Here is a 24,346-nt window from a genome sequence, read left to right on the forward strand (position 1 = left end):
GTAAAGGAATACTGATTTTGTGCCCAGGAAAGCATCCTGGTGGGCTTGTTATGGGTGTTTTGTTCTGCATGTCTGGTGCCTGGGTTTCCTGCATCTGGCTCCTAACCTCATGGGTATGGGAGAACAGCTGTCTTTGGGAGACTAGGAAGCACGGCAGTGTATCAGAGGACACTGAGGTACAACTTCCGCAGAAGATCCTCCATGGATGGTCAGCTGACTGTAGGTAAGCATCTGCATGCATTCTGCAGATCATCCTGGACCCAAATGAATGGCATTGTGGTTCAGTGATTTGATATGGGAGCGTGGAGGTTGAGAAGTTACAAGGGAAAGCATTCAGATTATTTTCAAACTCTTATGTTTCAGTACATAGTAAGAATAAAGCTCTATTCTAGATAGGCTGCCAGTATAATTTGGAAGACTTGTAAATAACAGTTATGAAGATCACTTTGAATATTGTTAGCTTGAAAAAACACTGGTAATAGAATGAATCACACGAAAAACTCCAAGCTGGTTGTGAAAGAGAGAACATTTCAACAGAGAGAGTTTGTTTGGCTTTAAGTCATTCTGGTGTGGGTACCTTACTGATTAGTTACAGAGAGTAGTAATCTTCCCTCAACTCATGCTGAACAATTTCAGCAGCATCTGTAAATAAAGATTTTAAAAAACAAGACTTTCTTGCTTATGAAGGCACTTCTGGAGTAACAGTAGTAGTCACTATTGCACATATTCTACTTTTTAAACTGATAAAAGTTTTCTAAAACTGTTTTCTTCTCTGCCTACCTCAGTGATTTATGGCTTGTAAAGAAATAGTTTGCTATTGAGAACCATGTCTTCGCCTGTCAAACCGAGGCAGGAGGTCTTAAATAGGTGGGAAGCCTGAGTAAAAATAATGAATTATTTATAGCTATCAATAATAAATGGCTAGATAGATCAGATGCCGTTGTGCATCTTTCTAAGCTACATCTTAAGTATGTTTTAAACACACATGCATTCTTAAAATTTTACTGCTTTTGCCATGAACTCAACATAAATTGAAGGGTGTAATCCAGAGTAGGGTATTCCTGTAACTTGTTCACTACAGGATCTGCTTATTTACAAAAAAACCCAAATCATCCCGTTGGCAGGAGAGTGTAGAGAAGAAAAAAGTACTATTCTCTAGCACTCCTCTCTGACAACAGCTGATATAAGTTGATTTGATCGCCAGTTGATTGCTAGGAAGTTATGTTTACCAAAGGTTAGAGAGCCTGGCAGATGTATAAATAGAAGCAGAAGATAGTTGGCAGTCAAATATTACAAATGGATCCTCTCTTTGATGCGTTGTTTGTCTTCCTTATAAAATCTGAACAAGCCAGTCAATCAGTAGTGTAATATTCATAGTACTAAATAGGGTATTTTTGACCTGCTGTGCCAAAACAGAAACAAAACTAATCCACAGTATTCCCCTTTCTCCTTACTAAAACTTTAGTTTCGTAGAAGGTAACAGCAAGTTATAATTAGATGTTTTCAGCTGTTACTTTAAATGTGTGGCCTTCATCTCAATGGTGCTTGCATGCCTACCAATGGATTAAAAATAGAAATAGCTGTGGTAGAAATAGTATTAGAAATTGTTTGGCTAGCGTGAATGTTAGTATGTATGCAAAACAGTATTACAGAATGCAAAGTTAGTCTAAAGATATGGTTAAATGAATGGACATACATCCTCATTTGAATAGTGTGATCAGAAAAACAGGGTGGAGTGGGACCAAACTGTGGGCTAGAACATGAAATGTTTGCTAAGAATGGAGGTGGGGGGTAAACCAGTGTTGGAAGGTGTTTCAACCATACTGAGGTAAGATTTGTGTCATCAAAAAGACAGGGTTTTTTGCCCCCTCCAAGAATTATTTTACTCCACATGTACTTATCTCCACTAAGGAAATTACCATGTAAAATACAGTGATGCTTTTCCTTTACTCAAGTGTCTTTGTGATGTGGCTGCAGGAGAGATGAAAGCTGTTGGGCTTAGCCTGCAAGCTGACTTACGTAAGTCAGTATTGAAGCTAGGAGGAATTTTTTGTACTACTCGCTATTACACACTCTGGTTAGGATTGGATTGCCTCCTGCTAGCTTTAAACCAGCTAGAAAGTGTATAGAGGAAACTATGGTTGAATACTCTTATAACTTCTGTTTCATGCTGAGTAGACATGTAACTGAAGGTGTTTGTCCTAATCCTTTTGTTTGTTCATTTTGTTTTTGAGGGTCTCTGAGACTAAGTTACACAAGAAATCTCTGTGCCTTTGAAAAGTTCTTGTCATTAATTAGTAGGTATTTTACAACAGAAACTTGCAGACAGACATACTAGGTAGCAGTATAAATGTGAGTAACCTTCACTTACCCTGTTAGACCTTATTAAGACAGTATAAATAGGATAATCAGTCAAAGGTAAAAAGGAATTTAAAAAACGTAATGTTTGCACAAACTTAATACAGTTGCTGATGCGATTTACTGTGGTTTGACTTGGAACAATCCATCCTCCATATTGGACAAGGAGGGGGATGAAATTGGCTATAAAATGGCAATAAACCAAAAGATTATCTGAGTCCTTATCTTGATTTATCTAGAATGTTGTTAGTAGTCCAAGCAAAAACTATAAAATATACCTGACTTTATTGCTAGCAGATACAGAGAGACCAAGTAATGATATAAATTGTGGAAAAGGATTTATCAGTATTACATTTTTGCTTTCTGTAGGTAAGAAGGATTTTCTGTCCACTGTAGTTTTAGCTGACAGTTTTGCATAGGCTGAAACAGTGATTTATTTCTTGTCAGGAGTTCACAGATTCTTGTAGATGGTGGCCCAACACTCGTCTAGTAATTTGCATTGTTTTTTCAAGGATTTTTCCAGTATAATTGTGTGTATTAAGAAGCTACGTTTACAATATCAGCTTCCCGCCTGCATCAGTCTTTAGACCAGTGATTGATGCAACAGATATGTCTGTTGTTGCACACATTTTGAGACTTTTGAATGAAAACAAAAATAGCAGACTGGTAATGTTTGTGTTACTATCCCTTTCTGGTAAGGAAAGCAGTACTTTAAAAGAGCATTAAAATCCACAAAGAAAAACTACCTTTCTCCTTCTTGTCTTCCCAGCAGTGCATACTCAATATTGAGATTGCAGCTAATTAGAAGACTTGGATGACATCAGCAGGGAGAGCACTGTAGTGTCCGTAAGGCTTGTGGCATATTTTGCCATATTGTCTTTGAAGAGATTGAAAGAATTTTTTCTTACTTTGGAGTGTTGACTAGAAATTGAAGATCTGTGCACAGCTGGTGGTGGGGGTGTGCTCTTGCACACTGTATAGGAAAGAGGAGTAGTAACAGTAGCATTTTGCACTTCAGCCGCAAGCTTGTCAAACTAGCAGGAGACAAGGTAGGAAAAGTGTTGAGAGGGCTCAAGAAGAGCAGTGTATAGGTTTATAGTAGTGGCAAAGACAACATATTGTGACAGTGTGGCTCCTTAAGTCAGAATGGGCTCTCCTTTTGGAGTAGTGTGGATCTTTCAAATTTGGCATTTAAAGCCCTGTAGGGATTTTAGCTTGTTGAGAGAAATTTGTGACTATAGTTTTGAAGCAAAAAAAATGAAGCTTCATTTTGACTAAGCTGTTTTCACAAATGGAGTTAATACTTACCTTCTAGTCTGCAGACCATCTCATTTTTTCCAGTGTGACCCTTGCCCTAGAACATGAACCTTTTTTTCTACGGCAGTGGCTTTTATTATCAGTAAGCTGTGGGGTCAGCTGAACCTATCCAATTTAAATTTATAAATACTGATTAAAATGTCAACATTAAGCAAAATCTCTAATTTTGAGACCTTTAGTTCCACAAAGGGCAAAAGATCTGGAATCATTTAACAGAGCAAATACAAATTAGCCTTTTCCTACAAGAGAGATATTTGTGTTGTCTGCTGTGAGAAAGTAGCTACTTGCCACTTCTGTTTCGTGTGACTTGGGGGGTGGAGGAAGAGTTATTTGTGTCGTTTGTTCCTGGCCTGCCCAAAATCTTTTTTTCACTCTTGTATGTAAAGAGCAGCTGCAGAGCTCTGCTCTGTGTCCTGGTGTGGGCATTATGGGCGTAAGAGTGTCTTGGCAAGACTCTGGTGACCTAATTCCTCTGATTAACATGGCTTAAGTTTTAGTTCTAGTGTACTTTTCCCTTTCAGCATACATGGTCTCTTCCAGCTAATGATTGTGAATATGCCAAGGTAGAGTAAGGCCTGTATTTTACTAGTGGTAATCAGTCCTGGAAAAAAGAGTAAATATGCTTGGACTTTTCTGGCCCCTTCTGTCCTGTGCAAAATGACTAACGAAAACTGCTGCAATCAAAGCCTTAATGTAGGCAAGTTGCTTTCATGCAAAGGCAGGCTTAATCATGTTATCTTCTAGTTACTGATTTCAACAAAGTTTAACAGCAGCTGCTGAAACATACTCATTGTGTAATACAAAACATGAACTGCAGCTGGGAAGAGGAAGGCAACTAGATTCCTGTGTGCATAATGGTCTCCAGCAATTGTATTGTCAAGAAGTGTGAAGCTGGCCACTGCGTACTTCAGTGTTGCTTTTTTCTTTTACTTTTTAATAGTAAGCAAAATCCTATATAAATAAGCCCATATAAAAACCACTGCTTTCTGTTTGATGCAGGAACCTAGAGGATCAGACAAAACCCAGAGAAATCCTTGGCTTTAGTTAAAGTGAATTCAGGGTTTTCCAGTTTGGTAAACTGTTCAGGTGATGTTTATGTCTTGTGTGATTTACCCCCCCCCCCTTTTTTTTTCCTTCTCCTTTTTCTGTAATATATGGTAGCATCCTTTAAAGAAAAAATGGGTGCAGTTCTGGTATCCTCAACAAAAGAAGGACAAGGTGCTGTTGGAGCAAGTCCAAAGGAGGCCATGAAGATGATCAGGGGCTGGAGCACCTTCCGTGTGAAGATAGGCTGAGAAACTTGGGGCTGTTCAGCCTGGAGAAGAGAAGGCTGCGTGGAGACCTCATAGCAGCCTTCCAGTATCTGAAGGGGGCCTACAAGGATGCTGGAGAGGGACTCTTCATCAGGGACTGTAGTGATTGGACAAAGGGTAATGGGTTCAAACTTAAACAGGGGAAGTTCAGGTTAGATATAAGGAAGAAGTTCTTTACTATGAGAGTGATGAGGCACTGGAACAGGTTGCCGAGAGAAGTGGTAAATGCTTCATCCCTGACAGTGTTCAAGACCAGGTTGGACAGAGCCTTGGGCAACATGACCTAGGGTGAGGTGTCCGTGGCCATGGCAGCGGGATTGGAATAGATGATCTTAAGGTCCTTTCCAACCTTAATCATTCGATGACTGTATGGGAATATTCTTGTGAATTTGGTAGCTGGAATCTGTTTAGTGTTAGTGTTTCAAACACTTTGCAGTCCTGGAGCATGGATTTTCTAACGTTGTGTTAAATGATTTTGTGTACTTTTAGGTGGAAAGTTCATACAGAATTTTCATGCTTTTTCATTGAAGAAATGTAGTTGTTGATTCTTAAAAAGTTGAGCTAAGAATGCAATATGGTAACAAACAAAACCTAAAGTAATGTGTTTTTTTGCTATATTTTACTAGGAAGTGTTTGAAAGAAGTAAAGATTGGACCACTAGAAAATGAATACAAATATTTACTGAGCTTACCTTGGCATCAGTCAAATTGCTCTCTTTCAAAAGGGTTTGTGCTTCTTGTTAAAGGGAATTTTCAGCTTTTACAAGTTACAGTAGCTACTCTCCAAATAAGCTACACTGTGTTATTGTTGTAAGAAAGTAGAGCAGATGTGTTCTGTCATTGCTGCTTTTGGCTAAAAACTTGAGATATAGCAGAGATAATGTTATTAAGCATACTCTGAATAATTCTTAACTGCATTCTCATTTGACCAGTAGGTTAGTGATACAGTGTTTGTGTGGGGTTGTTTTTTTGTTGATTTGGTAAGTCTCCGAGTATTTATGGGTTTGGTTGCTGTAAATTTGACATGTCAATTAAAAAAAAAAAATGTGCTTATTGACATTTTTCCCTCTGATTTTCTGTCTTGATGAATTTTATTCCCACAAACAGTATGTTTGTAGCACTTCAGACTTTTTTTTCCCTTTTCTTTCTTTTTCTCTGGCCAAGTCTAATTGATTATTATTTTTTCTCTTTCTGACATAAATAAAGAGCTTATACTCAAAACTTCCTCCAGTGACTGACTTCTGTAGCTGTTCTGTAGCTGAATGTAACTGCCCATGCAGTTACTGAAAAGACAACAAACTATAGTTTTTAGGAAAATCCTTATTGTTAATGCATGGAATAATTCTAAAATGTTTCACCTTTTTCCATAGGGATCAGTGTTATTTACTTCTATAGAAATGTTTGTAGGAGAATACTGGGCAAAGCAAAAGATGTATAACTGCTGTTAGCTTAGTTGAGTCTAGTCTATTACAAATCTTAATGTATCTGGTTCATGTATAGGAAAATACATGCCTAAATAATAGCCTATTTATTAAATAACTTATTAATAAGTAGGTTATTTAAGTTGCTTAGTATTCTACATGATAAACCAATTGATTTTATTGTGTGTTTTGTATAGGTAACTTGTTTGGCATTCTTTTGATCCAGTTAATTTATATTTAAATTGACAGTGCCTGTGTTTAGGCAGACATCTGGGAATTCCTTCTACAGCACATTTCCGATCCCTTAGAGCTGACACACAGATAAATTTCTACTTTGAAAGGTACAGTCAGCAATGCCTGTAACAAAAGCAGAGAAGTTAACTTTGTTAACTGAGGTAAAAACAAACTGTATAGAACACATGTCATGGTTTAAGCCCAGTTGGCAACCCAGAAAAAACCACGCAGCCCTCACTCTCTCCCTTCCTTCCCGACCCCCGCTCCTGGAAGGATGGGGAGGAGAATCAAAAGAATGTAATTCCCATGGGTTGGGATAAGAACAGTCCAGTAACTAAGGTATAACACAAATCACTACTGCTACCACCAATAATAATAATGATAAGGGAAATAACAAGGGAAGGAAATACAACCGCTCACCACCCACCGACCGATACCCAGCCCAACCCAAGCGGTGATCTAGCCCTTATGGGTAACTGCCCCCAATTTATATACCGGGCCTGACGTGCTGTGGTATGGAATATCTCTTTGGTCAGTTTGGGTCAGGTGTCCTGTCTCTGCTTCCTCTCCTCCCTGGCAGAGCATGAGACTCAGGAAGACCTTGGTCAGAGTAAACATTACTAAGCAGCAACTAAAACCATCGGTGTTATCAGCATTGTTCCCGGGCTGAAAGTCGAAACCACAGCATTGCACCAGCTACTAAGAAGGAGAAAAATGACTGCTACTGCTGAACCCAGGACAGTATCCACCCCTTATTCCATACCATTCACATCATGCTCAGATCCCCCATTTTCAATATACCATCACTCTTATCTCATATATATACATATAGATACATCCACACAGAGGGAGAGAGAGAGAACGAGAGAGAGATCATTCCTTAGTGCATGGACCAATCCCTGTAAAGCCTCTGAGTCCATCCGGTCCATGATGTCGGGCTCCATCTCTTGTAACAGGCTTTCAGAGCGGGGGGAGAGAGAGAGGGTGATGTAGTCAATCTGCGGGGCCTTGCCATATTTGTACTTCAGCCATCGTCTTCCATACCAAAGAGGCTTTAACTGCTTGGCTTGCTTAATTGCAGCACATGTTTCACACTCGTGAATAACCTGGGCAATAGTGTCCATTGCTAAGTCCACCCCTCAGTCATGAGTCCATCTATATGTTGCATCTCTGCCCTGATGGCCTGAGGTGTCATGGGCTCACCAGGCTAAAATAATTCACCCTCCCCTTCAGCAGTTTCTGAACTTGTCGTTGGGGACTCCATACAGCTGCCTTCCATCTCTGATGCTTCCAAAGCACTGTGGAGGGGCCCAGTGGCCTAGATACTTGCCCATACTGTCCCACACACCCTGCCACTCATGACTGTCCAGCCTCGGGAAAAATCTCTTGGCCCTCCTATGCTGTTGTCTAACCCTAGACAAGACCAAAGCCTGACTCTGCTTAACTTTTGAGATCAGACAAAATGGTCATGGGTAAAACACACTCTGTGTGTGCCAACATACAGCTGTGCTGTCTGCTTCTGTCGGAGTTTGAGTAGCTGCTGTACTTGTCACTAGGGTTTGTGGGAATGTCTCCCTCATAGGCTGACCACCCGAGGAGGGGAAAAAAGATGTGTAATTGCTATACACTTCTATTATATACCTCTCAAAGTGTAGAGGTGGTGACCACACTGGGAAAGCAAGCCAGATCAATTTCATGATCAATGAGTCTATTGTATTACCGTAAAGTACAGTGAAACAAGAACCTTAGCCCAAGGCCCCCAGCCGATAAACAACACTAACACAACAAATACTGGCTGTAAGTAAGGTACGACATGCTGAAACTGTGAGAGCAGGAGCAACAACTTTGAGAGCCAGGAAATCAGCATTGTGATGAGTGACTATTAATCTGAAACAATGAATGCTTATCACAAATACGATTAGACTCACTCAAGTCAGATCTGTTGTTATCTCAACCCTTTGGGCCCCATGTTGGGCACCAAAAAAAACCTGTCATGGTTTAAGCCCAGCTGGTAACTTACTTCCCCCCCTTCTTTCGAGGAGAATCGAAAGAATGTAACTCCCACGGGTTGAGATAAGAACAGTCCAGTAACTAAGATATAACACAAACCACTACTGCTACCACCAATAATAATAATGATAAGGGAAATAACAAAGGAAGAGAATACAACCACTCACCACCCACCAATCGATACCCAGCCTGACCCAAGCAGTGACCTAGCCCTTTTGGGTAACTGCTCCCGATTTATATACTGGGCCTGACATGCTGTGGTATGGAATACCTCTTTGACTAGTTTGGGTCAGGTGTCCTGTCTCTGCTTCCTCCCGGCTTCCTCTCCTCCCTGGCAGAGCATGAGACGCAGGAAGTCCTTGGTCAGAGTAAACATTACTGAGCAACAACTAAAACCATCGGTGTTATCAGCATTGTTCCCGGGCTGAAAGTCGAAACCACAGCACTGCACCAGCTACTAAGAAGGAGAAAAATGACTGCTACTGCTGAACACGGGACAACACAGAATATTGAAGTAGACAAAATGTGACCTTTTCTGCTTAGATCTGGGCTCTTTACAATATCTCCCCTGTTAAAGTCTGTGGTAGTTGTTGCTAATTCGTGACTTCAAGTTCATTATTTACATGGGGGTTTTTTAGTGTTTGGGGATGTGAGGAGAGCAAGTTACCATACAGAATAACATCTTTGAATGTTGAAATGCAATTAAAAATATTTAAAAGAAGCCTTGTGTACTGTGCCAAGGAGCATTCTGCAGGGAGAACTGTGTATGGAGTCTTAGTAGCAGTAACTAGCTTCCAGAGCTTGCCAGTGCAGAAGTGGCAATTTTCATTCATGAAAATGCTTGCAAAGAGATGACCTTTAATCTAGTTGGTGAGGGTACATACTAAGAAAAAACACTGGTAGGCTGGTGGCTGCATCTGGATTGATAAGACAGAACATGAAAGCCTTCAGCTGAAAGGCAGAATATCAGACTTTACTGTAAGGTGTTACAAATGCCTAGCTCCTTGGCAGCCAGTGTAGAAAGGGAAAAGCAGTCACCTTGACTGGGACTTATGTTACCAGTGAAGAAAGTATCAGTACAGTTTTCCTGAGAAAAGTGAATATTGAATTGCATCTTGGCTAAGCCAGTTCAGAATAGGAGAAAGAGGTGGTCCAAACACAAACTCACTCATGTCATCTGTCATCTGAAAGGGATACCGGTTTTATAGTTACATGTGTTTTGTAAGAAATCAGATCTGAGTGAGAACGCCTTGACTGATAAAAAAATAGCTGAACACCATTTTACACCGTTCTGAAATTGGTTGGTCCTGTTTTGAACTGGAAATTTTAAAGTCAATGGCCACTCCTGAAATTTAATCCTAGTGTAAATAAAAAAAACCCCAAACATTTCAAGACAGACATTTGGTATTCTTGGAACCAGGAAACATTGTAATTTGGCATAAGAATGAAGTGCTGTTTTGACAGAGAAACAAAATTACAGCAGGAGAGACACATTTGGTGTGAGGCACTTAACACCTGGCATTTGGGGTGCTTGATCTGGCTACACGCTGAGCCCCTTGGTAATGTGCTCTGTGAATCTGAAGAGAACTGAGTGTTAGCAAAGTAGGAAGCAATCAGATAAAAAGCATAACTTGCCACCACCTCACTTAGAAGATATTTAGAATGGATTAATACAATGGCTTAATATATAAATCTTATAAAGAAGTCAAGATAAGTTTGTAAAAAGCTCTTGCACAATGCAAGCCCTTTTCCTGAGAGATCAAAACAATCCTATGTTATATTACTTGACCTGCTTTTTTTCCTTATTTCCAAATCCAAATGCAGGATCTGCTGACATCCTCCAGCTTTTCTTCAGCAAAAACATAGTAATTGCTTTAGAAGAAAATCCTTCAAACTCATCCCTCAAAGCAGTAGCTCTTGCTGTCAGTGATCATAAGAAGGTGAATTGTCTGCCATTGCTGATTTTTTTTTCCTACTGTTATTAATGCAGTATTAATGTTACAATGTTAACCTATTCTTAATGCAGTGTATTAAGATCTAACACACATTACAGACTATGACAGATGGGTAGTGGAAAAAAACCCCTCATCTTACTCTTACTGCACTTAACACCTCCTCAACTGGAGAATGCATTACTGAATTCTGTCTTTAAAAGGTTCATTCTTTCACATGACTACATGGACAACTGAAAACTCTCAAAAATGAGACTTTCTGAATATTTGAACGTTTCAGTTGTTGGAAGATGTAACAGATTAACTGTGGCTTTAAATTCAACCTGTATTGACAACATGAACTGTGTCTTTAGCAGTTTATGAATATGTCAGCTTTTTATTGATTCTTTAGAATTAAACCCATCAATGAGCAATAAGCTAATGGCATCTTTTCTTCCTCCCATATAAGGGAGGAAATGCAGTATTTTATTTTTTCTGTTAATTTGTTGGTAATATTTACAAGAAATAAGATTTAATTAGTGTTTAAATGACAGAGGTGACTTGGAAAAACCTCTTTAAATAGTTCTGTTATTTAGATAATTTTTCTAGTTAATGGCCTGAAGACTTTGACACACAATAAAGTCCAATGTGCTTTATTTGGCCAGTGTGGAGTTTTTTGCTGGTGCATTGACTGAACTTGTCCACACTGAAGTGGCTTACAGGTATGTAGGACCAGAGGAAAAATCATAATTACTGAAATAATAAAGTGTCTGTGCTTGTAGAACCATGTTATTGATAATAGAAGTCACAGAGTATGGAGTTTGAAGTGAATAATGATAGCTGCAATTAAATTCAGTACACATGGTTCTTAATGCAGCATTATAGCAATTTAGCATAGCAGGCATAGACCTCTTAAACCTAAGGCAAGGTTTATTATGTTTCCAGACAACGGTTTTTGAGACACAAAAAGCCTCAATGGCAAGAGTATCTAGTCCATTAAGTCTGCTTTGTGTTATTATAGTGGAATGAAAAAGCCCTAAAACCAGCCCATCTTGAAATGGCCAAAAGAGGATTCCACGAAGGGCAAAAGAGCAGTGTTGCCCTCTGGGCAGAACTGGTGCTGAGAACCATGCAGAGTGGTAGCTAGCGCATCTTTTTTCAGTACTCCAGGGACTTGCCTGCTAAGTACTTGACCTGAAGATCTTGACACCTCTAAGCTTTTACCTGCAGCTGTCTGTCTGTGTTGGATGCTGTGCAGCAGAACTGGAACAGCCAGCCTTATGAGTGTTTTATTGAGGCTTTCAGAAAGGAAACATTGTAATGCCAGAAAGCTGTGAAGTTGTTACTGGTCATTTTAGCGTTAACTGAGATTGGAGATTGGAGTGTTGAAAGCCTTCGTTGGAGCTTTCCTGGTTTTGGTGGCTGTGGGTAAAACAGCTGGGAGAAATATAGTAAAAATGGTATTTTTAGCTTCTGAATGGTATGGATCTTTTTTATGTACCTAGGAAATAAATGATTTATCTAAACTATAGGCTAGCCCCATGTAGAGCATGTTTACAGTTTTCCTACCTGCTTTGTGTAGACGCAGTTGTGGAGCTCTGCGGTACTATAACAAAGCTAGCATAATGTTGGTAGTCTTGTCTGGGGTAAAAAGATCTGTACTGACACAGTTGATAAACTGATAATTTCTTCAGGCTGTGCAGAAATCTTTGTGGTTGGTGAGTCCTAAGTGAGTGCTAAGTGGCACTAACAAATTGCATAAGAGCTGTAAAAATTCAGGTTTTTGAGACAGAAAAACAAGCTTTAGTTTACTGTGGTGGTTTTTTTTGTTTGTTGTTTTGGTTTGGTTTGGTTTTGCCATGTAGATACACAAACTGGAGCAGCACAAGAGAAGTGACCTTGCAGTTTAATGCTGTGATATATAGAAGAACTAAGGCTATAAATATTATCCAAAAAGGATATTTGTTTTATTTTATTCCTTGTTTTGCTTGCTTATGGAGAAACATACCGTTCTAAAATACACCTTACTTACTGCTTATTTGCAGTGTTTTGTAAAGGTTCCTGTATGAATTATATACCAAAGGTTTTGTTTCATTTTTTACTTTGTATAGGGAGATCTTGGCAGTTCTTAACATCTTTACTAGCAAGTCGTTACAGTGAGTCATCTCTCATGGAACCTTCTATAGCCAAAAGTAGTGCTTCAGGATGCCACGTGTGAAAATGGGCCAAGAAATTAATGCAGTTCCAAGTGTCTAAAGAAGACTGTATCTGTCATTTGCTGCACTAATGATAAACTATAGGCAAAGCATTCTGATTAAAAAAAACCAAACCAACCAAACAAAAAAAAAACCCCAAACCAAAACAACCCAAAAAACCCCCGTTCCCTCTTCCAGTCAATAAACAGATTTAAGGTACATGTTGCAACTCTGATAAGTGGGATGCAAAACCAAGTACAAATTGTGCTCATACATTTTGGCACTTTTTCCACCAGCATTGTCTGTTACAGTGTGGCAGTGCCTAGAATTACAAGTGAAGTTTTATATTAGAAATAGAACACAATGACATTGTAAATATTAAAGGGGGAGGGGAAAAACCCATACAAAGGGAAGTACGTGGGTTCTAAATTACAGTTACATTTTGTTCATGATGAATGTGACATTTTAAATTTAGGGGAGTTACTCAGCTTCATAATGCAATATTGTATGCAGGTGTAACTGTTCTTTTGTATGTAAGCACATGTTATGCTAAAAGATGTTGTTTTAAATTGCAAATTCTGAACAGTTGCTGGAACTTCCTAGGAAGTGGCAGAATTGGTTACCAAGGCCCCTAATTCTGCTCTCCTATGCCTTTGCCTTATGATCTCTAATTACATTGTTTCACACTATTTTTTCCTGCCTCATTCAGTGAACAGGATGGGTGGCGCTCAGGAATTGAGCAGTTACTTGATATTTTAGTCCTTATCATTCAGTTAGCCTGGGCTTTATTTGCTGCACACCATTTAGAAGTTTCTAAAGAATACAGAATTATTCATTCCCTTACAGCCTTTCTGAGGTGCCTGGCTGAACTATTTTTATCCAATTGTATTTTTATGTGCATTTTCTGGTCAATAACTGTAATTTTATGTGCTTTGTGAAATAACCTGCATGCACAATTACACAGTATGCATGTATATATATGTGTTTCCTTTTGAAAGAGAATTCTGTGATTGTTCCTTTTAATAATTCTAGAATGGAAGTTGAGTGTTACTTGACAGCCTTTTGTGAGAATATTGAAAGTGAACATAAAATAATGCAATTCAGTGACTAAAGACATCTGTCCATAAAACTCGAATCATTCTCATGTGCAACTTTGTCTTTTGTGATGCTCTTCAACTTCAAATGTATCCTCTAGGTCAGACAAGTAGTCCTTTTTTAAATGCAGTCTGTACTCCCTGCTAGAAATGATTGCAAAAGCAGACTTGAGTAAACACAGCATTCAGGATATAAGTTTGTGTGAGAAATGGAAAAAGTGAGGGTGGTTGAACGCTGAAACAGATTTCCCTCAGGGGCTCTGGAGTGTCCATCTTTGAACATGTTCGGGACCCAGCTGGATGTGATCTTGAGTCACTGGATGTAATTGGCCCAGAGGATCTCCAGAAGTCCTTTCCAGCCTCAACTGTTCTGTGATTTATACAATACAAGATAATTTACTTGTGGGTGTATATATCATGCTAATTTCTGATGGCCACAATATCATGGATGTTATGGCTTTCTTCTACACTAAAATGCTAGTGAAATATTTGTCTGCGATTTCCATTTGGCTAGCAGGCTATCTTGTTAGTCCCATAAACAGTAATACAACTCTTCCCAGCAAAAGTTATAGAAATGTTTCTATGACAGCAGTTCTGTTAATGCTATTACGTTGAAGAAGATTATAATAAATTATGATGATTTATAATTGACCAAACTGTTATGTACTTAATCTATTTTGGGTTAAAGAGCATAGTGTGAAAAGCTTGGTGGCAATGGTCACCTATTTAGGTCTTGATACTGCTGTTAACAACTTCTGCAAATTATGGATGCTGGTAAGAATGTAGTATATGTTTATCACTGATTCTTGCAAATTTTAGTACTGTTACTGTGCGTCATAGCTCTGACTGTAAGGATTTCCCATAACATCCCTTTGTTTGAAATATTTTACAAAAATGTGTAGACTTTTCCTATCGCTAATATTAATATTTCAGGTAAGAATAGAAGGCAACAAGTAAAAGGTGGTTCATGTAAGATCTTTATCATCTTTTATCGTAGTCCAGATAACACCACTTCTATCTGTCTGCTGATGGTGGGAAAGGAGGATTACAGTACTTGTGTCAAAAAGGCAATTTCCAGTTAAAAAGTTTTATTCCTAATACAATATAACTTTTTTTCTGTTGCAGAAAGAGTTGAGCCTTCCAAGAAGAGGAAGTTTGTAAGTATATCAAGTTTTTTTCTGTGTGCTCACCGTATACTGTGTAGATTCATCAGGTTTTGAATACGCTAGTTTTCTTTTCAGGACAGTTAAAATGAAGGTTAAATGTGGCAACTGGTCTGAATTAGAATACATACAAAGAAATTACGATTGTAAATGAAAACCTGTGGGCTGTGCAGTGACCTCTTTTATGCCAACTCCCCTCTTCTAAAAGAGCTGTTATGAGGGATTTCCAAAATGACAAGAAGTTCTTACGTTGAAGCTTTGATTTTGTATTGAAGATTTCTCTTGTTAAAAATCAAGGAGGAAATACATTTTCTTTGTCAATGATATAAATGAAACTTGACACATAAGTAAAACTATGTTTCCATATGAAATTCTGTGATTAGTCCTGTGGATGAAAAGGTGGGAACAAAGAATAGATGAGTTTTACTAAATGTATATAGTAGTATTGTTATGCTACTGTATTGATTAGTGGAAATAAAATAATGTATTCTTGTATAAATTGTTACTGAATTAGAATAATATGAACTACAATATAGTGGTTTGATTGTGCTTTGCTCAGATTTCTGTACCTTGGCTTTCTTTTTCTAGTGTTTTTGAGCTGTTTGGTTTTAAAGCTTGTCTTTTGTTTGTATCTGGTTTATTTCTTTTTCTTTATTAGTAATCTATTGAGAAAATACTGGGAGAAGAACATAGCAAAATGGCTTAAAAACCAAACAGTTCACTTGCTACTTTCTATCAGAAAATACCTTAGGATGTTAATTTGTCACTGTGTGTGAAAAAGCTGTGTTAGTGTTCCAACATGTGAATAAACCCCTAAGCCCTTGCACCAAAGTCCATTTACTTGATTTTATTTTTCTGTACTTGTTTTCAACTTGATAGTGCTGTGTAGCTTTTGATGATAATAAGATCAGGTATGTGAATAACTGAAGCTGTAATTGCTGGGTAAGCCTGGTTAAGTGCTCTGTTGTTCTGGCTTAAATGGCATATATGGGAAGTTTGCAGAATTTTTGTATGCTGACTTGAAAAAGACTGTTTTTTTAGGTTCTGACACACGAAAAGTCTTAAACTAAATAGTAAGAAAACCCATTATTTAAGAAAAGTCAAGAAAATGTAAAACTAATTCAATGAAAAGTATTTGATTATTGCAATGGTAGAAAAACAGTTCAGGAAAATGATTTTTGGTGTCCTTGGTGCTTAATATTACCTGAAGCTGTTGTGTGGGCAAAGAACTGCCTGTGTTGAAGTTTTATCGCTAAACTGTTGTTGACTTCAGCCAGAGCAGAAAGTGGCTCTTGAGGCTCTTTTTTTTATCTGTAGCCATGACCTTGCTTAATCTTGCTGTGATGTTTTACGTGAAACATTATTAGATACTTATTCATCCAAGTTTGAAAAATGGCTGCAAAACAATCCCTTCAATTGCATTCATACATATATTTTTATAGCTAATCACTAAGATTTAAGTGCACATTCTGTGATGTTGCTGACATCTTAATAAAGCACAGTAAAAGAAATAGCCCCTTGTCAGCATAATCATATCTAGTTATTAAGGGCTTAAAATTCTTCAGATGGTATTTTAAAATATCTTTAATACTACCTGAGTTCACAGGTCTTATAGTGCTGAGATTAGCAAGGGTTTTACCATCAGGGGTTGTGTAGGGGGCCATGTTGACTGCTGTATTTGCATGTTATATGCATGTTGACACGAGGACTGAATTTCAAAATGTGAGAAGTCAAACGTTTTCCTTGCCACAAATGTCTGAAGGTCCTGAATGCCTCCAGGTAGGCATATGTCACTTTACTTTCTGGAGTTTCAGAGCCAATGGCATACCAAGAATGCAGCTTTAAGCAGGACAGGGAGAGCTGTTTCAGGAGTCATCTGGTAGGGAAATGTGCAGAGTGAGGTTTGAGTTGATGGATGGCTGGTACTGTTTTCCACCCTCCACCCCCTCATCCCCTTTGCTTTTAAATGGTCTGTTATTCTCTTATGTGATACAGTCAGAGATAGAAAGGAAGGAGGGATGCATGAGAAAAAGTGTCTTGCTTATGGTTCACCATGTGTATGTTTCAAAGAGCTAGTTTGCAAAATACTTAAGCTTTCATTTATATCTATTGAAATATTTTTTTATGCCTATTCTAGACTGGCTATCTTAACTCTTCCCTAGATTGTCTGCAGCGGGGGGGCCTCATTCTAGATCTCATGAAATAAGTTAAGCTTTCTGTGGGTCTCCTACAACTAAATCAAGTTCTGAGTTTACATAGTTGTTACATAGCAACTGCTAAAGAAAGACTATATACCTGACTTTTCCACACTAAATCAGTTCTCTTTCCTTTTTCTTTTAAATTATTCATTTCAGTTCAGTTCAGAGCTAGATAACTTTCATGTATTTTTTTGCTGATGCATCTGTCCTTCTCCTGACATTTCTTAAACTAATTTCAGTAATTATGAAATCCAAACTCTAGTGCAGTAGCAGCAGCTACATAATCTACTTGCACCTGTGGAAATGTCAAAGCTGGTCATAGAATTTTCATAAAATTCATTTATGCATTACAGTGAAGCAGCTGATATCCTTGGATAACAGCTACGCAAGAGTGTGACTAGCTAACAATTCAAGAGAAGCACTAGTTAAAACCACTGCTTGCTTAGAAGCTTAATTAAATAAGTTTCAAGAAAGTTGATAACAGTTTTGCAGGAAAGTTTCTATCAATGACAAATATGGACTATCGGTTAACCTCAGGGAAAAAGTGAGAAAGAGAAATGAGTGGAATGGAATTATGAAGTAAATAAAGTTCTAAGGCCAGTGTGATGTAGGTGGATGAAAGGACAAAACTGGAATTTGATTGACAGTTTCTGTGAGCACGTGTATATGTATGCTTACAGATAGACTTATCTGTAAAAAATTATGTATATAGGTCACCTGTGGTAGGAAAAGTGTTTGGATTGGGCATCAGAGCACTCAAAGGAAACCTTGAAAGTGAAATGCATTGACTCTACAAGCTTAGCTTTCTCCCAACAGCTGCCCCTGAGCTTTCTCTCCCAAATTGCATAGGCTTCTTTGTGGCTTGGAAGACACAACTGTCAAAGACAGTCAAGAAAATTATTTTTGAATAACTGTGAAGAACTGAAAATTAAGCAAAATCCTCCAACCCCCGAAACACATGTAAGAAAGACTGCTACTTCCTTTGTCTTACGTGTGTATGTTTCAAGACCTGTTTGTGTGCTTATGCATGTAGCTTTGCAGTGGTTTTTGTCCAAATGTATTTTTACAGAAGGGTGCTGTTGTGCTGAAAGTGCTCATGTGGTGGTATGTCAGCACAGAAATTCAAATTTCATTTATTATAGCTGAAGACAAAGTTCATTTAAGTTCTGGAACATAGTTATTAGTTTTGGAAAAAATTAAGCAATTTTAGACATATTACTGTAATATGAGATTTTTGAGAAATAATATGTTTTCCATGTTAATTAAAAAAATTATTCAAAATGCAGTCTTGAGATACTCAAGTTAGTAAATATGTATGTTCCTAAGTAAAATAAAAACTCTTTCTCTGTTAATTAATGTTTTAGAGCTTGTTTTTATTAATTTTCCCTGAAAGTGCACAGCCTCTGTAATCTTGTGTTCATTGAGAGAAATTGAGCACTGTAGATTACAATAATGTGCAATATCCTGTTAAAATTATTACAGGACAAAAATTAATGCTTTGAGAGAACTTTCTGCAGAGCTGTAAAACAGTGCTGAACTGGAAATTTGTACTGCTGTAATTTTCTTCCATATATACTTTGCTGCTACTACTATCTGTGTAGAGATGAAGTAAACAAGTTGACCTGAGGTAAGTATTTCATAAGTACCGTTGTTACACCGAGAGAAAATACAGAGATTTAGATCAGTTTGTTCTTTGGAGTGTCTGCTTCTTTATCTGTGTCTCACAAATCTTCTGTTGGACGGAATTTTTACTGCAAATTAGTGTGTGCTGATAGAAGACTACATCTGATGGCAGCTTAAGGGCTTTGAATTTGCACAAACAAACATTGTTTTGGACATATTTTTTGTATGCTTTAGGAGCCAACAGTTACTATAGCATGATCCTTTTCCCTCACAATTTTGCTTACTTCAGCCCCCATAAATTTTATCCAACTCTGGTGCCCATTGTCTGTTTTTCCTGGTTTTAGGGTTGTGTTGGGCTAAGAGGAAGAGTAATGGCATGCGCAGTGTGCTGTGTAGCTTTGTTGCCACCTTCGTGTTGTCGGTGCAGGGTCTCATGCACATGAGTCCTTTATGCTGTGGGGAACACAGGTCTGATTTTGATGTAAACAGCACATCCCTTAGTATTTTGTTGCTGTTATTTGTGTCCTTGACTATCACTATAGAGTGTTCTATTAAATCTTGTTCCATTGTTTCTTCTGGTGCTTTCACATGCACATTTGCATCCCTGCTTCATTTGTACCAGTATTAATATTTCTACCTGTCACTGCATGTTGTCTCTCAACTCAGGTTTTGCTAGTGTATATATGGGTTTTACACAGTTAACATCCTCTCTTTGATTTATCACATCATGTGTCACAGAAAGGAACTATCTGTTTTAATGTAATTCATCATGTCCCTTTTCAGTGAAAGATGTATCTGGTGCTTGAGGATGTTTTAAAGCTTTGTGAAACCTTGTTATTGGTAAATTTATGCTCACCTGTTTGTGTGTGTGCATGCACACAATCTTTATGTATACATTTAAAAGAAAGGTAGTGATGACTTTTTTATGTATTTCAAAACTATTCTTTGTTGTACTAATGAAACGTGAAGAGCATTGTCTTGCATTCTTTAATCACATAGATGTACTTACAAGGCCCAGAATACCACAAAACCCTCAAAAATCTGACATACTGAAACAGCTTCTCATTTATTGTTTGGTTTTTCACAGTGGCATTTGTTTTGGGAAGTCCAATTTTCTTCAGTTTAGGAAAATTTGAAGTTTGTCAGAAAGAATTGTTTGTCACAAAGGAGTCGTAATGTCCTCATGAATTGCATGATAGAGGCTGCACAATGCTGTATTGATGAATTGATTTTTTGTGTGTGTGGTTTTTTTTTTTTTTTTTTTGTGCTGATGCTATTTTGGTGCTGATCTGAATAATCTCTTAATCTACAGAGAGGGCTTTCTGAGGCTGTGCACACATCTAGCTCCCGCACATTTAGCCTCTGTAGGATTGGGGTCATGGTGGGAGATTGTATGATTATTTGATGAACCTGTGCTGTGCTTAAAGAATTCTAATAATAGATTTTTTTTTTTCTCCCTGTGTTTGTTTAGGCTTTTTTATTGATTTTTTTTCTTTGGGAAGTGGGGAGGGGATTGAGGTGGGGGTTTTTTTGTTTGGTTTTTTTTTGTGAGATTAAAGGTGAGGTATAACCTACAAATAAATATTTGGTTTTATTTTAAGTAAAGATGTGCTCGGGTTTCTTCACAATACGTTTGTTCCTCTAGTAGCAAATCATTGTATTGTAATATATTGTAAGACAGTATTGTAAATATCTGTCAGCTACAAGAGGCACTTGCTGAACATCAGGGATCTGCCCGCCTGGCGTCTTCAGGCAGGCATTCTTGCATTACAGATTTCCCCTTTGAAATTTGCAGTGTTATTGTTATTCCATTATGTGAAGTATAGGCTGACTTCCTAGAGATGTCAGGATGATGAAATCACAATAAGCCACTTCTGTTTTGTCCTGGAGGTGGGAAGTCTTTTTTTTTTCCCCTCCCTCTTTTCTATGAAATGCAGATTTGAACTTTAAAAATTACTTTGTGTTCTAAACCAGTACTGTTGCTTATCATAAAGGATATTCATGTATTTGTTACCTGCAGTTTCTTTGCTATTCAGCTGGACTATCACAGTGTTAAATGCCTTGGCATAAAGCATGTGGGAAACTCCTGTTCCTGCAGAATCTTCAGTATCTTCTGAAGAGCAAATGAAACCTGCTGCTATGTGCTGGCTTCCCCCAGAACATCAAGTCAGGATCTTCATCCTAGTTGCTGCATAGCCTTGAGTGAAAATACGGGAAGACCACCTGAGAAAGTAGCTGTGTAAATGCTTTCTAATATTAGCTTCTTTAGTTTGCAGTAGTGTTCTACTGCATTTTCTTATACTGTATTGTTCTGTTACGTGCACCTTAGAGATTTATTTTGGATGAAACCAAAATAAACTAAGACAAACCATCCTCTGCAGATGGTTAGTCTTATGTATGCCTACGCCAAATGGGGAAGTAAGGGACCAATAAGTTTGTGCAGGTGTACTAGGAAAATGCTCTTGGACGAGTTCTTCTTGAGTTCATGTAATGTCCTCATGTGCTACCTTTCTTATGTCAAGAGCTGAATGGTATCTGTGCCTTCACATTGGCTGTCATTCATGACTCACAGTTCTTTTTGGTTCTTATCTTCCTTTTTCACTAAGCCAGTCATCTTTTATACTCAGCCTGTCTTCTGTGTCAGTCTCCCCATGATGGGCTCCTTTCTGAACATTTTGGCTCTTCATGATTGTCTCCCTCTTTTCCCCCTTTTCTTTTTACAGCTCTCCTTCCAACACTCTTTTGCCTTCCTAAAAAGGCCAGTCTGAGGCCCTGAGGAATGGATTCTGCTCATTAACCTGTGCTTTGAGAAGAGTAAAAACTACTTCAGTGTCAGTATCGGGTATTGCTGCGGGATGTAAGAGGGACCAGCAGTCAGATTAAAATTTCAGAAGACGAACACTTCCTTTTGGAGGACCAGGGACAACAGCTGGATCTTGGGGAGCAGCAAAGCAGGCATGTCTCACTGGCAGACATCTTGAATGAACTGTGAGATGCCAACAATCCTGATGCATACTCCCCTGAAATCTTCACACTATAGTCCTGGGCAGCAGTGGGTGAGACAGCTGCAGGAAGAGTTGGAGGAGGAGAAAGGCTGGTTTGATCTTGATCAGGAGTATGTGTCCATGATCTATAGACAGACTTAAAAGTTTTAAAGCAGCCAAAGTACAGTGTGGCAGTAGGAGACACCGTGTTCTGGCTGTCAGGGCCTCCGTTGTCCTTAGCTGGGAGTGGTGCCTGCTCTGTAGTTAGGCCACACTGGCTGCTTCTTGTTAGTCCCCTGTGAGCATACTGCATAATGTTTTGTGGCTGTGGCCATTTTTACTTCTACCACCACTTCTGTCTCTACTTAAAACTTCTGGGCCCTGTTGACATCTCTCCAACCTAGTATCTGCCTCCCTCTCCCCATGGTAGGTATGGGTCATGTTTACCCTCTTAGGAAGCTTTGTTATGGAATGCAGTTCTTGACACAGTTCTGTTTTGCTGGAGGTTTTCGGTCCATTTGTATTTTCAGCCTTTGCCTAAAACCAAGCACCTTCCTTGCAGGTGTGTTCTCTGGGACACAGCAGTGGAGAACTCGGGAGGGGATCCTCAGCCAGGTTTAGACTGTGAATAGGCATGGCAGGAAGCTGGCTGGCAAGTGCTTTGTATATGGGATGATGGGTGATGGCTCCTGGGACTAAAATGAGGGTCAGGCAGCATGGGCAGTCCTTGGGGAGGGGTTGATAGCTCACTGTGAGACTGGAGATTGCAGAAATGGAATAGATTACTTCAGCCAAAACCATGGGCAGCAGGAAAGTGGTGGCTTCTGTGCTGGGCTGAAAGGAGAGGTGGGGGATGGATGGTAGTGTGACAGACCACTTACAGAGTTGGAGATGAAAAATGCTGCTTCGGCAGGGTACGTTTCTGTTCTGTAAGGACTTATCAGCCAGTTCTGCCTCTTTAGTCTGTCACAAGTTGTGGCAACAGTTAACCTGGCATTAGCATACTTCTCTGCCATCCATGTGCTGCTCTTCTCTGCTGTCTCTGCCATCTTGTCCTTTCTCCCGAATGTGGTAGTGTTTGGATTTCTCTGTCACGTTTTTTCCTAGCAAGTCAGTCAAGCTTAGCCCTGTTGGGTTTAATGAGGTAGGTTGTGACAGCTCTCATAGGCATGTGAAAAGGTCAGAAAGAGTACTGGGGATAAGTGGATCCATAATATTGCCATGCTTGCCTGAAAGGAATGGCAGAAAACTGCCACTTGGGGAGCAAGTGGCAGTCTAAAAGGCTGACACAGGTTTAGGGAGTCTCATACTTTACATTCATTTTGTGTTGGTTGCCAGAGTACAAAAAGCAGTATAACTGTATGTAATCACATTTCCTCATACACCGGTGGCTTCTGTCATAAATGTTTAGTGTGGTCATACCCCTAGGCAGTGGAGGCCAGCATAGCATTTGAGACAAACATGCTATCCCAGGTATCACTAACATGGGACTGTGCATGTAGCTGAAACTATGTGCATTCTACAAAAGAATTTCTTGCTATTCTAGCCTAAATGGAAAAGGTCTTCTGTGCTTTTGTAAAGGCTATGCAGGAAACATCTGTGTTAGGAATGCTTTTTTCCCTCTCTTCTAAGTGGTACTGTTTTGCAGTCAGGGAACTAGATGCACATTCCACTTCAAAAAGGCATATGATGGAAATGGGATTAAACGAGGCATGTTCTACATCCATGAGTATGCCCTTCCTTGAGACCCAGCCTCAGCTGTTCTGTTGATTCTTCTTGGTATCACTGAGATGCTGCTGAAGATGAGTCTCTATAGATTGTTGTCATACTTTGTGGGTGCTTCTCTCCAAGATTCTGCTAGGAGACCCTTAAAATTTTTTCATTTGCATTTAAAAATGCCTGATTTTTTGGTTGAAACAAGTCTGTCAGAGGTACCAAGAATATCTAAATCCAGAAAGCTTTTAGATTACTGCTTTATAAATCTGAACTTTGTTTGGTTGTTTTATTTTGTTGCGTGGTGTGTGGTACTGTGTTTTTTTGTTTGTTTGTTTGGTTTTTAGCTACGTTTTACCAATAGGATGTTCCAACAAATCTGTGTGGGAGTGGGGATATTGTCGCTTTCGAGAACCTTCTTCTATGTTACACGCAAGGTAGAAACACGAAGGAGGAAATCACCCTGGACTGCAGGTGTAAGAAATATGGATGACTGGCTATGATGGAAAAGATGTTTTTTATTACATTTGCAGCAGACAGCAAGCTGGGAAGAATGCAAGTATATTGAAGAGCAGTACGGGGTTTCAAAATCAATCTGACAACCTGGAGAAAATATACTGAGTAAAATAGGACAAGCTGGAGACATCTTACTTCCACAGAAAATAACGAGCTTTTTGCATGCAAGATAGTTGGGATAGGTGGTGGCTTGCAGAAAAGGATCTGAGAGGTATAATGGTTCCACAGTGTGATGCTTTCGGGAGGGAAGAGATGGGAGAAGGGGGTGTATCTTGCT

At 38.9% G+C, this 24,346-nt stretch overlaps 1 protein-coding gene across 1 annotated transcript in view; it reads left to right on the forward strand.

The window, feature by feature from the left end:
• MAST4 (microtubule associated serine/threonine kinase family member 4) overlaps positions 1 to 24,346 on the forward strand; it is a gene marked incomplete at its 5' end in the record, with an annotated part of 284,622 nt that overhangs the window by 113,102 nt on the left and 147,174 nt on the right. Inside the window, one exon of the mRNA XM_080637246.1 lies at positions 14,998 to 15,029. Within this exon, the coding sequence (XP_080493372.1) occupies positions 14,998 to 15,029 (32 nt within the window). The remainder of the gene's footprint in view (positions 1 to 14,997; positions 15,030 to 24,346) is intronic.

Source organism: Psittacula echo (genome assembly GCF_963264785.1).
Source record: "Psittacula echo genome assembly, chromosome: Z".
Classification (NCBI taxonomy): domain Eukaryota; kingdom Metazoa; phylum Chordata; class Aves; order Psittaciformes; family Psittacidae; genus Psittacula; species Psittacula echo.